The 14325-nt window shown below is 40.3% G+C and overlaps 1 protein-coding gene across 4 annotated transcripts in view; it reads right to left on the reverse strand.

The window, feature by feature from the left end:
- ITGB6 (integrin subunit beta 6) overlaps positions 1–14325 on the reverse strand; it is a 92120-nt gene that overhangs the window by 18873 nt on the left and 58922 nt on the right. For all 4 annotated transcript variants that reach the window (XM_054971855.1, XM_054971857.1, XM_054971858.1 and 1 more), the window contains 2 exons: positions 8200–8289; positions 1213–1347 (listed from right to left, as the gene is read on the reverse strand). In XM_054971855.1, coding sequence (XP_054827830.1) covers positions 1213–1347; positions 8200–8289 — 225 coding nt within the window. The remainder of the gene's footprint in view (positions 1–1212; positions 1348–8199; positions 8290–14325) is intronic.

Here is a 14325-nt window from a genome sequence, read left to right on the forward strand (position 1 = left end):
GGAAGGTTCAGTTGACTCCTCCTGCTTGCACATAAAGCACTTTAAATCTATCTCCATCTCCTACTTTTTAGGGACTAATCTATTACTGATACACAGGGACTCCAGGTCCCCTGAAGGGGGTGGGGGAAATCCACCACTCCCACCCTCTGCCCTGGCCACCACTCTCTTGACTGACATGGGGGAAAGATGGCGGAACAGGCCATATGGGCATGCTCCCAGAGCGGCGCGACAATGTCACTCCCCGAGAGCACTCCTGGGCCTGAGCAATGATGTCACTTCCTGGAGCAACAAAAAAGTGAGTGTTCAGTCCCCCCTCCCACTGGGAGGGTAAGGGGACCTGGCAAACCAACTGACATAGGAATCTGCTACAGTCATGTCTAGTCTTGCCTTCAAACTCAGCCCTAAGCTCTGGTGCAAGCAACAGTGGTCTTGCACAGCTCCTTGAAGCATATCATTCTCTTTTTCCAGAACCATGCACATGCCATGTGCGAGTCCTTCCATGGAAATAACAGGATGAAGAGGGGAAGAGAGAGCAGCCTGAGATGACCCCTTATATGTCATTCTAGACGGCTTTCAACCTTAGTTTTAAAAGATGGTTTGTTTATTTAGGGAGTTCAGCTGGCACCTCTCCAAATTTCTGTTTGAGATGGCTTCCAAGCTTCCAAAATAATAAAACACTATCCATTATCAAGATAAAAAATAAGCAATTAAAATAAGCTATGGGTTTAAAAACAGCATGAACACCCATTAAGCAACCTTAAAAAATTCATAAAAATAGACTTCAAACCAGAACAGAAGCAGACAACTGGGGAGATAGAACCACTTAATCAAAGGTCTGGGTAAAAAAGAAATGTTTTGGCTTGGTGACAGTGTGGTAGGTGCTAGAAAAGCCTCAAGAGGGAAACCATTTCAAAACCAAGGTGCCACCACTGAAAATGCCTTGTCTGTAGCTGCCATCCATCTCACCTCTGAAAATGAGGATACAGAGAGCAGAGTGTGTCAAGCAGATTGCAACTGGCAAGATGTAAAGTATGGGAGGAGACTGCCCTTCAAAATAGATCAGAACAACACTACATCCATTTTTCTTTGGATTTGCTCAATATGTTACTGCTAATGTAGCTCCTTTGCAGGATACATATTTATAGGATCTATCTGCAATTAGTTTCATAATAAGAAATGGCATGGAAATATACGAAAATACAATTTACTTACTGCTTCTCCCACTTTAACATGAGAACACTTTTTCTGGTGTGGAAACACAGTGCCATTGGTACAGATTGCAGTAAAAGTAAGATTTAGTCCATCTGTATCTCCTAAGATTTCCAGCTCAATTTCAGATCGAATTGCCTTAAAGACACAATATTGGCAAAATATCACTGGGAAATTAATGCTTTTCAGTTGGTTTGACAGATAATTGTAGTTATCCTCTTAACTATTCATCCTGGAACAGAAATTAAATCATGGAATAACGCTGCTAGTATTATAGTATAAAGAAAGAACATGCAATCTCATTTCCCCATTCCCTTTTGTTTTTCTTCTTTGCCTAACCTGGCAGTACCTACAGACTCTCCCTTTTTTCCCTTGCTATATTTTTCTGTTTCTACCCCTTACCCACCTTTTCTGTTCTTCAGCTTCTCTTACCCCCTTTTCTCCTCTAACCTCCAGCTTCATCTTCTCTGTCTCCTATCTTTTATCTTATTAGGCCTGTCTATTTCTACCCTTCCCCACAGTGACACCAACTGCAGCTTGGAAACCTTGGCCAGGTCACTTGGGAGAGCTGCCAGGTAATTCCCAAAAGGACCACCAATCTCACACAATGTTGTTTTGCAAGATTTCAGTGGCTATATTTCCTTAAAGAAGCAATGTAAGAAATGTAAAAAAAAAGTTTAAAAATGTAAAGAAGTATAAAAATCTAAAATATGTTTAAAAACAACAGAGGGTTAAACCTGTAAAATAATAGAAAAAATATGTAATTTTCAGAGGTTTCTTTTGCATTTCCCTTTTTTATGCAAACCTGGGGTTTTCCACAAGCCAGTAGAAAAATTCTATCTGTACCTACGTGGCCCCATTTTGTGGTTTTTTTATCATATCCTGAGGCCCCTGTTTAGAATTAGACATAATGATTACATGCTCCAGCTTCTCTAAACAGTGGGACATTCCAAGCACTACCTGGACTGAGTGTCACTGGAGTAGAGAGCAAGAAAGTGTTACAACATTTTTGTAATATTTGTATTTATGTACAAATATACAGGCACCATTCCAAAAGCCAACATGCCCTCTTTTCCACATCAGATCCCTGAGGGGAACAAGGAGCTCTAGCCAACACACAGCTGGCTCTGGCTCTTTTCTCTGTGTTCCTAGTTCTGAGAGCCAAGCTACAAGTGATGCCTGACACAGGTTGGACACTTGTCAGCTTCCCTCAAGTTTTGATGGGAAATGTAGGCATCCTGGTCTTGCAGCTGGAATGGAGAGCCAAGCTGTAAAACCAGGACACCTACATTTCCCATCAAAACTTGAGGGAAGCTGACAAGTGTCTGACCTGTGTAAGGCGTCACTTGTAGCTTGGCTCTCACACACACTTCCCTCCTTTTGTCAGGTCAGGTCTGCTGTTTGGAGCTCCTTGGAGGAAGTGTGGCATAAAAATTGTATTAAAAATAATAAATATCTAGATCTTCTCATTGCATACTCAGGGTGCAAGCTCTGGATTGTGAAATTTTTGGAGATTTTGAAGGTGGAGCCTAAGGAAGGTGGGCTTTAGAAGAATATAAAGCCATAGTGTCTATCCTCCAAAGCAGCCATATCTTCTAGGGGAACTGATCTCTGTTCTCCAGAGCTCAGTTGTAATTCTGGGAGATCTCCAGCCACCACCTGAACGTTGGTAATCCTACCCACACAACACTTATATGAATTAGGAATAAGAGGTTTTTCTTCAGGGGATTCAGGGGACTCTGACCAGGAAAAGCAGTTTTCATTGGAAAAATTAAGCATGGATTATAAAATCATTTTTTTTAAAAAAAAACTTCAATTAGGATGATTCTGTTTTGCTGCTATATCAAGTCTTTGTTTTGACTTTTCAAAGAGTTCATTGCCTGGTCACAGGGTTAACACTGGGGGGTTATCATCCTGAGAGGTTTTTAAAAAAATCTTTATGTGAGAAAGGCTAGAAAACCAGCTCTGAACGTGTTAGTTCCCCTGGGGAAGGCACTAGAATTTTTCTGGCTTCCTGGATGCAAGTTATCAGGCAGCAGGAAAATTTTGCTCAGTAATCTGACTGTCAGCATTCCCGAGGGCCTGTTTATAGCTGAAAGAGTCTTGAATGAAACAAGAACTCGCCTTCCTTCCCACCAGGGCTTTTGTTTTCAGTTGAACTTACTCCTCTTCATCCTTACATATCAACTTAGCTACTAAAGGGACCATGGGCAAAGAATGGAGCTCTTTCCACACTTATTTTATAACTTGTTTTTTTCCAGCCTAACTTTCACATAGATTTTGATTGAAATGAGGGCTCTGAAAACACAAAACATTAGTATAGGATTCTACAGCTTTTAACCTCTCAAGGCACGTACCGACACGCTCACTGAAGGCTGTGAGTCACATTAGAAGGGAATATGAGAACACCTTATAACAAATATTTTGACAGCTCAGACTTCCCTCGTACGCTTACTTCCTCAGAAGAATTAAAAAGCCAGCACATCTGTGAATAATAATACCTTGCGTTTGCGCCACAATTTTCAAGTAGAAAGCCCTAAATACTTTAAAAACTTTTGGCATGATTATCCCCTGGAGGCAAATGATTGCGATTCCTTTAAAAAAAGGCAGGGGTGGAATAAGACAGAATGGTGAAATTATGTTTCTTAGATCATACTGAATTATGATGTGGGGGAAGGGATGGGAAGGGGAAAGAACCACATCATGTTTCTGTTTGGACTACAGCGAAGTGAATGAGAATATTGATATAAAACTGCCCAATCAGTCATAGTTAGAATTTCTGAAGGAAGGGTTCAAATATTCCAGCTACCCTGCTGACTCTGCCAGTCGAGCTTGGCAGGTAATACATTTTTTCATTACGATTTATTTATTTGCTTCATTTATACCTCGCCTTCCTTCCCACCAGGGACCCAAAGAGGCTTAAAGTGTCTTTCTCTCCTCCATTTCATCACAACAACTCTGTGTGGTAGGTTAGGCTAGAGGCTGTGTGACTGTGTCACCCAGCAAGCTTCCACAGCTGGCTGTGCTGGCTGTGCTGGCAGCGTCACCCAGCAGAGTGTGGATTTGAATTGGGCTCTTCCAGACCTTAGTCTAACATTCTAATCATTACCACACTGGCTGATGAGAGTTAGGTCTAGGTGGTATGTGTGTGAGGAAGAAACAATCTTCCTCTGGTAAATTTCAGTAGTCTGGTCCATTGTTAGGCGATTGAGAGCACTCTGTGGAATCTCACGCCCCTCTCTTCTTTATCCTACACACAGATATTTTCTCTCTTGTTCAATAGGATTAAAATGTCCTGCACATTCACAACGATCACCTTACGTGATCGTGAAGTGAAATTTTAGATTTCTAGAAGATGTCAAAACCTTCTTCCAAGAATGAGGGAGGACTGAAACCAGTCAGACAATGACATAGCTTCAGTTCTTTGCTATTTGAATTTGGCCAAAGAAAGAGAACACTGAATGTTTAAATTTTTATGGGGAAAAGGCCTCTAGCTGGTAATATAGATGCTCTAGAGGTACAGTGATTTGGGAATAGGTCTGTTTACTATGGCTGAATCCACATTACCTCCGCGCGTCCCAGTGTTGCACTAAATGTTCGCTAAACACCCGGAAGTATAGCGTCTTTCTAGCGAGATTCAGAAATCGTGCTTGAAAGACGCTATACTTCTGGGTGTTTAGCGAACATTTAGTGCAACACCGGGGCGCGCGGAGGTAATGTGGATTCAGCCTGTATGTCTGCTCCCTCGTCCCTGCTTGTTTGTGTGTGCTTGTGACACAATGCACTTTAAAGAAGGTTCCCTAAGTGCAGCACTCAGAGAGATGGAAGGGAAGGAGTTAACAATTGCCTGGAATGAGAACTTGATTGCTCTCCCCTCTTTGATTGGCCAGTCAGAACTAGCCTTCAGGATGACAGTTGGTTGATGACAGGTTTTTAAGTTCACTAGAGTGTGTGTGAGAGTCTGACAGGGAAGATCAGGTTCCCCTCTGGCATGAGGGAAATCTTTTGCCCTAACTGTAGCATCATTGTCTTGAGGAAGAATTCTAGTTAAGAATTCTAAGTGAAAAAGCCAGCACAAGATGAAACCCATTTATACAGCCACAATAGAATGGGGGGGGGGTGTTTTTGGCACTGAGTGATTGGGTAGTAAGTGAAATCTCTCATTCAAACGAAATGAAGAAGGGTTATATCTTCTTAGATGAAGAAGATTAATTCCTGTCCAGTGTCTAAAGAGGGTTTGGCTCTGAGAAGGACCCCATATCTGTTGTAAAGGGAAAATAGTTTTGAACTAACATCAGGAAATCTGAGTTGTAAAGGGGAACTCTGTGAAGAAACGTAGTTGCTGTAATCAAAGCATTAAACAAAACACTTCTCGCTTTTAAGGAGTAAGAACATAGAAATTAAGCTTCAAGAAAACTATTTTGCCTGTGACTTCTGTTCTACCAGCAATTTTTACCTCAGCTCTTTCATTCCCTGATTGCCATTATTCCATCCCTACCAGTTCAATAAAGTTGTTTCTTTTTAACATTATACAGTCTCCAGTGCCATTTCCTGTCATTCCTCCATCAAGTTTCTGAGCTGGGTTAAAATGCCAAAATTATAACTACTTATCAGGGTGGGACACAATGAGCTTTCAAACCACAAATAGAGGCACACTACTTGGGGCTGCTCAACCAAAGCAGACTAACTTGGATTTTGGCAGGAAAATCTGCCTCAGAGTGGGAGAGTGAAGGGGGGGGGGTCTGTTATAGTACTCTATAAATAAATAGGCATTACCAAAAAAATAATGTTTTCTGTATTCTCTCTCTTTATGGTGACCTAAGGGGAGTCAGTTTGATGTAGGAGAGCCAGCTTGGTGTAGGAGAGCCAGTTTGGTGTAGCGGTTAAGAGCGTGGGACTCTAATCTGGAGAACCAGAATGGATTCTCTACTCCTCCACTTGAAGCCAGCTAGGTGACCTTGGGTCAGTCACAGCTCTCTGGAGCTCTCTCAGCCCCACCCACCTCACAGGGTGTTTTGTTTTGGGGATAATAATAACATACTTTGTAAACCACTCTGAGTGGGCATTAAGTTGTCCTGAAGGGCGGTATATAAATCGAATGTTGTTGTTGTTGCTGTTATTTGGAGTGTAGGGACAAAAGGTGTTAGATAGCCAAAAAAAAGTGGGGAAATCTTTACTGCTTTCAGCAATAAAAACCTTGCATGCCATGTTTGTTTTTTTTTAGCCAGGACTTTTAAAGCAGAGGGGACCTCTGAGGAAAAGCTAACTTCCATTGTTGTTTTTTAATGTAGTACTGGCTCAGCAGTTTAAGGGTAGAAGCTGACTGCTCAAAGAAACGTAGATAAAAGAAAAGAATTTATTTAGAAACAAATAGTAAAAGCACAGATGAGATTTGGGGATAGGCACAGTTCAAATTGGAGAGCCAAAGGCAAAGGCAAAGGTAAAAATAAAACTCAAAGAGAAATAAAATGTAAGTATTGTTTTACCAGATGGACTACACACATTTCCTAGCCTTAATCTAGTGCATCTTGATGCCGATGGAATAAACACCAGAATTCAGCCCCCTCCTTGCTAGCCCAGTGATGATCAGAAAAAGAACAAAAAATAATGGCTCGGATGCCCTTTTTGTTGATTATTTGAATTCTATGGGCACTATTCAGAAGTTAGCTGGGCCAAAACTAATGTATTTCCTTGGATTGCTAGACTTTGGGGCATTTCTGTCACTCTTTTTGGAAGGTTACTTCAGTCTCCTCAATTAACATTCCTTGCCTGCTTAGATGCAGGTGGGGCTTATTTTCAGGGGGAACGTGGGGGAACGGAGTTCTGGAACCTCTTGAAAATGGTCACATGGCTGGTGGCCCCGCCCCCTGATCTCCAGACAGAGGGGAGTTTAGATTGCCCTCCGCGCGGAGGACAATCTAAACTCCCCTCTGTCTGGAAATCAGGGGGCGGGGCCACCAGCCATGTGACCATTTTCTCCAAGGGCAACCCACTGAGTTCCACCACCTCTTTTCCCAGAAAAAAAGCCCTGGTTGCAGGTACCTGAGGTCTGCAGACACAGTCAGAAGAAAGGAGCTTTGGAGAGGGTCATGGTCCTTGCCACATTCTCAAAGAATACTGATGTTTGAAAGTTACTTTTGAACACTCCACTGCTTAGGAAGTTTGAAACAAAATGGAAAGCTGAGTAAGTATAAAGCATTCGTTTATATAGAGAGACTTACTGAAGTGCTTCTGAGCCCAGGCTGGCCCATTCACTAGGCAAACTTAGGCGATTGGCTAGGGTGCCTGCCAGAACTGGAGGGGGAGGGAGCTGTGCCAAAAGAATTAAGAGGACCACAGGCCACTTCAGGGGTCCAGGGAGCAGGGCAGAGTGGAAGCCAATCTAGCACTCCTCCTAGCATGCCTACTATGCCTACTATATCCAAAAGGATTTACTCCCTGGTAAGCATTCTTAAGATTGCAGCCCTTGGAATGAGCTGGTTGATGTTTCATTATTTGGATTTCCGCCCTTGGAATGAGCTGGTTCTGATGTTTCATTATATTTGTGCATATGTATTTTGAATAGGTTTTTTTTTCAGAATTCACCACCGGCTTCAAAAACCCTTGGGTCAGCCCTGTTCTGGATGAATAGGCAAAAGTATGCTTTGCAACTGGTTAAATGTAGAAGGGACAGAAAGCTGTATACCTCCAAGTCCTTTTTTGGCAGACAGCTATAGGCAGATAATTATCTGGAAGAATGAAACAAAGGCTACATACAAACAGTTTATCAGAAGTGAGAGCTGTGAATTCCCAAAATTTCTGCCATCCTACAATTTTACCAGCTGTAATGCTATAGCCATACTATGATAACCAGTCAAATATTACAGGAAGTGGCCTTCTTCCCCTTTAGCCCTTCCTTCAACATGGAAGATCTTCAGTCGTACCTATCAGATTTTGCCTCTAGGTTGCAGAGCTGTCTAAACTCACATTCAAACAATATTGTTATCATACCTTATATGCATCAATAATCAACTGGAGGACATTTCCAGAATCCTGCTGAAGTAGTCCAACAGTAGCCCCAGGAATAAGATCAGCATAGTTCTATATACAGAATTTTGGATCAAAAATAATATATTAATTAATTGAAAATATGAACTAATCACAATGAAAAATTAAATACCTTTGAATTCCAATGAAGACAATAATTTGTGTGATTTGAAAAATATATGTAGGCTCTAATCCAGCAACAGTTACTTGTGACGAACAGTACAATCCTCAGCAGAGTTACTCCTGTCTAAGACCATGGATTTCAATGGGATTAGGCTGCAGTAACCCTGTTTAGGATTAAGCTGTTTGTCTCCATTGAAATTAATTGGAAAAAAATTAATCTCAAGAAGTACCATCTCAAGTATCGTGGAATGAACAATCTGTTCTTACCAACACTGGCTTAGAAATAAGTCTAGTTGAGGTCAATGGGTTGGGTCCCATGGAGGATTTCAAGAATGGGAGGTTATTTTCACCAATTCCTTCTGCCCACTGCCCACTTCCGACTCCCCTCTCATGCTTTTGCGGGTGTCCCTTGTCCCCTCAGAATATCACTGGGGGCATTTTTGGTCATAGAGCCTAGGACGTTTAGCTCCACTGATGACAATTCTTTCTGTCAGTGGAAATTTAATGCAGGGTTCAAGGTGACAGAATTTGCATCATAGTAAAGTGATTATAATTGGAGATTTTTCATGACAACTTTAGGAGAATTCAGGTCAAATTGTTTAGGAATACAAAAGATGATTAGAAATAAAAAATATTAACAAAAAGAGATACTAACATAACGGAGCTGGAACCTGAAAACAGTATCTATTTTCAATGTATCAAGTAAATCCCCAAATCTCTTCTATTTACAGATCTGATGGACATTCTCTTCTGTATAGCAGCAATTACATGGAAATAAGTTTAACATGGATCAGCCCAAAGTAGTTGATACAACATTGTGGCAAACAAAATATTTTGCTATTTTTTAAAAATTCAAAACTTTTGAAAATAGACATTGTAAGAGAATTTTCACAACATTAATGTATCTTTGAGCCTCTCTTACACATTACTTGTTCATGTGTGAATGCTGTTAATGTCGACTAAAATCCACAATGCATTCTAGCTAATATAATATATTCACATTTCAGATACAAATGCAAAAAGCATGGAGAGCATTTCGTGACAAAATACCCCAAACATGTCTGTAAACATGGAGAATTTGAATTCCTCATAGTCCTCTTGAGCTTTACACTGTCAACAGTGTTATTATTATACTATAAATCTAGGGCATGAAATACCATACATTTATTACATTGCTAAAATGGTATGCTAAGTCAGCAGGATTACACATATTTTATGTACAAGCAGATAGTTGTGCATGCATGCCAAAATCTTGTGACTTAGTACTCTGAAGGACGATTCTTAGGATATATTGCAGCTGCATTTTGGAAAAAAATGACTGTGCCTAGACTGACTGCAAATAAGAAATTGTGAAGTTAGACCTTGGAGTATAGCTTATTTTTATCTATATTTTACCAAACTCATAAGGGCAGTTAATTTACATTGCTTAAGTGTTACCGAGCAGGAATTCACTACTTGAAGTTCCCATATTGGACATACTGAAATCCATTTGAGAAAACACTTCGATAGGCATAAACACTTCCCTATCTTGTGTATATCTGTAGGGCAGGATCCAGTGAACCACACAATTAATTTCATTCACATAACAGAGGCATTAAACTTTCTTTCCTTCAACTGTAGCCTTCATGTGCTACATGAAAAACTGCTTGAAGTGAATTTTGAAATCAGTTTTTAAAAACTCAGAACAATCCCCCTGCATATGTGGAGGATTTGGATATAAATAAAGTACACCTTTGAAAACTGGTCACCATGAGGTTGGATGGAAGAGACAAAGAAAAATTGCAGGCTTTTTGCAGCCTCAATACTCCTCAGGGCCATGCAGAAAAGATAGAGTTAACCCTTCAATTTCTGCTTGGTTTTATGATTTAAATCAGGTGTTCCTCCTCTGTATTAACATTTTAAAGGGAAAGGATGAGTGTTTCAAAGGACATATTTTTTTCTCCTTTAAAATGCTCATAACAAAGTGAGGAGCCTAGTTTCAAAATAGTAAAAGAGCAGAGGTTAAAGAAATACCCTGGTTTCTTCTCTATGTAGCCTCAAACCATACTGAGACTGCATAATTCTATCATTTGCTTTTTATGGAGAACCATTACATGATCTTCATCTTCACCTGTTTGAGCCCTATATGGCAATGTCCCATCAAATAAATACCAGCCTCAGGCTACTGCTTTGGGGAGGACTGTGGCTCAGTGGTACAGCGTCTGCTTGGCGATCACCTGACATATCCAATTAAAAGAATCATGTAGAAAGTGTTGTGAAAGACCTCTACCTGAGACCCTGGAGAGCTACTGCCAGTCACGTAGATAATACTAGCCTTGATACACCAACATTCTGACTCAGTATAAATCAGCTTCATGTATCCAATATACTACACTACTCATGAAGGCTAAAGAAGAAAGCGCCAAAGCAGGATTACAACTGAACATCAAGAAGAGAAAAGTAATGAATACTGAGGAATTACACAATTTTAAGGTTGACAGTGAAGAAACTGAAATTGGTCAAGATTTTCTATTCCTTGGGTCAATCATCAACCAAAAGGGAGACTGTACCCAAAAAATCAGTTGGAAATTGAGACTTGGAAGGGCAGCCACGAAGGAACGGGAGAAGAACCTTAAAGACAAGAATGTGTCACAGGGGACCAAAATGTACTATGGTGTTGGCAGTTGCACAGCAATTAGATATAAGTTTGCAGAGTTGCAGAGTTTGATAATAGCGCAATGGAAATAAGTAGACAGACTTCTGTGATTCTAGCTCTATAAAAATACTTTACTACATAATAGGGTAAAAAAGGGTACATTTGGTAGGAAAAACAGCAAACAGTTTCTGACTACATCTTGATAGTCTCAACTAGGTCCTAGAGAGAGAAAAACTTAGACTGCATGGTCTAGTGAAGTAGTAGTAGTGTAGTGGCGGCAGATGACCGAACAAAGAGCAATAAAACCTTAGTATATATTGCTAGCTAATTGCCCCCCAATAAACTGGCTCATCCAATAGACATTCCTGGATTCCCTCATTAAGATTAAAGACACTCACTTTCTCTGGCGGGAACTTCTCTCGAAGCCTAAGTGGTCCTATGTTAACTAGCTATCTGACTAAACAAACAGAATAACAATTTAACTCTTTCATGACTGAACATAGGACACTTGCAAAAATTCCAACATATGGTATTTCCCATTACTATGTATGATTGTGAAAGCTGGACAGTGAAGAAAGTGGACAAGAAGAAAATTGATTCATTTTAAATTCATTCATTCATTGATTCATTTTAAAGAGAGTGTTATGGATTTCATGGATGACCAAAAGACAGATAGGTGGGTTCTAGATCAAATCAAGCCTGAATTCTACCTAAAAGTTAACATGACGAAACTTTGGTCACATCACGAGAAGACAAGATTCTCTGGAAAAGTCAATAATGCTAGGAAAAGTGGAAGGTAGAAGCAAAAGAGAAAGACCCAAAGTGAGATGGCTGGACTGAATAAAAGAAGCCACATCCTCCAGTTTACAAGATTTGAGCAAGTCTGTTAATGATAGGACATTTTGGAGGTTTTTCACTAATAGGGTCACCATAAGTCAGAAGCAACTTGACAGCATGTAATGCACACATTTTCTACTTCTTTTTAAACAGAAGCCAAGATGTCATCCTCATCAACAGCCAAGGGGCACGCCACTCAAGTTAAAAGAGCAGCGACAAAGAACAAAGAATCTAAAGGCTGATAAATAATGTGGAGGAAGGTAAAAGGATATTATTGAAATTATCTACTGAGAGAGAAAATGTATCTTAAATCATGTCACTCATTCCTTCAGCTGGTAAACAATTCTGTGAACAAAGCACGGAAAATAAGACTGTAATTAGTTCTTCTCTTGACAGGCCAGCCCCCATTCAAGTGCAGACCACCAAAGGAGCATAGTTAGCTGTATGAATCATCTGATTTATTTGAACAAGTCGGAAGCATGTACGAGTTTGAAAAGCAAGGCTTTGATTTCAACAAGGTACAAAAAATTACAAATGGGAGTCACGGTTTAATCTTGCTTTAGAATTCCCAGGGTGGGGGGAGAAAAATGTGTACAAGTGCCCATATTCAGATGTCATAGTAAACTGGAATTGACTGAAGACTTTCAAAACCAAAAGGCTTCAGTCATGCTTTACACAAGATGGAAAGAGGTAGAGAGTGTATGAGTACAGTAACAAGACAGAATTGTGTCATGCTTCATGAGCACACTTCTGTTTGTTTGTGATGTCTAAATGCACCAACTGATCCAGCCTCAGCTATGCAATGAAAGGAACAGTTGTAGCAACTGTATTCAATTGTACAATGTGATTTGTGGAGAATTCTGTATCAGCTACAGTATAACATCACTCTCAACCATTCTTCAGAAAACAAAATCTTCTCAGTGCTTCTGATTACAATTTCTTTAAAACGTGTTCAGAATAGTACATTTTCAAGCTCTTAAGATTCAAGACCCTTGGAGACCCTACCCGTGTTTGGTCGGTTTCAGTCTGCATTGGTTTCTAGGGAAAATATGTATGGGAAGGAACTGTGGTTAGTGCCAGCTCTTTACAAAGATAGCCTTCTTTATGTACAGAACTCCTGTCACATAACAATACAATCTGATTGACACTAACTGGAAACTGAGCTTTTTGGAGGCAAACTTTACAGTTTACATTCATACACGGTGGTCTCCCTGATATCTATTCACAGAGATATGCTGAGGGCTTCCATTGAATCTCTCTACATCTAGAGTGACAACTATCGTCTAACTGCATCTGTTACTGTACCTTACTGAATAATGAGTCCTTTATTCAACAAAAGATCCTTGCCCCTGGTTGTAGAAGGGATATAGATTTCAGTCTCCTAATGTCACAGTTTTTCTCAAAATGGCTCTGCTCCTAAGGTCTCTTTTTTCCACATACAGTTTTCATTAAAATGTCCCCAAATCCACTCATAAATAACAGATAGACTTGTTGGTTAATTGGCCCCCAGTTTTTCAGTGCACCACATGCCAACAAGATATAGTATCATAGATGCACAAAATTGTTCGGCTTGCGTTGCGTATGAGCTGAGATTGTTTGAGAACCCTGGTTTGTTTTGGTCTTTTTTTTCTCTTCCGCCCCCCCACAAAATTCTAATTCATTTCTATTACCAGCCCACAGAGATAACAAAACAAAAATTGCTATTTTATGTCACTATCTGTTTCTTTAAACATGCACCTAAGCTACCATATCTTAGTTGTCTTTTTTCTCTTGACATTGACTGATGGAAATACGCTCAAAAGGATCAGGTAACAGGCAATGTGAAAGATATCTACCCAAGGTCCTGAAGAATCCCTGCCAGTCAAAGCAGACAATACTAACTTTCATGACCAATGGTCTGATTCAGTATAAGGTAGCTCATGTGCTCTTATTACAAAAATATTAAAATGTGATTTATTTCAATTAGCTCAAAATATTTCACATACATTACCTTAACCATCTAAGAATAAATCTACAAAATTGGTCAGTGATATAGGATTGAATCCAAGATCCTGCAAACTGAATGAATTTCCCCCCAGCAACCCCCTGTACAGCCCACACCTTTGAACTGGCCTTCTAAAATGATACACAAGGGGCTGATGATGATTATGGGCACTGTGATAGGCTGCGTATTTGGGGCTAAAATACACAATACATTTGTTGATAAGTCGTCTCAGCGTTCACCACTTTGAGCAGAGTCAGCTCCAAGAACGTAACTCTAAAAGGTGATGTTGCTGATGACAGGCAAGATGGGTAGAGGGCGGCATGGGTGTGACACTGTGCCACTCCAAAGTTATGCAAATAATTGCCACGGGGGGGGGGGGGGTTCTTTAGGCTCAGGAAAAAAGGAGGAAGCAGGAGGTGCTGGCATATCTCTGAGTTACACCAGCTTTATCTCCACAGCACGTTTCCACATTATGTTGGCATGAAGCTTAGTTGCCATCCTGGGTTTTACA

Source organism: Eublepharis macularius, chromosome 2, assembly GCF_028583425.1.
Source record: "Eublepharis macularius isolate TG4126 chromosome 2, MPM_Emac_v1.0, whole genome shotgun sequence".
Taxonomy (NCBI): domain Eukaryota; kingdom Metazoa; phylum Chordata; class Lepidosauria; order Squamata; family Eublepharidae; genus Eublepharis; species Eublepharis macularius.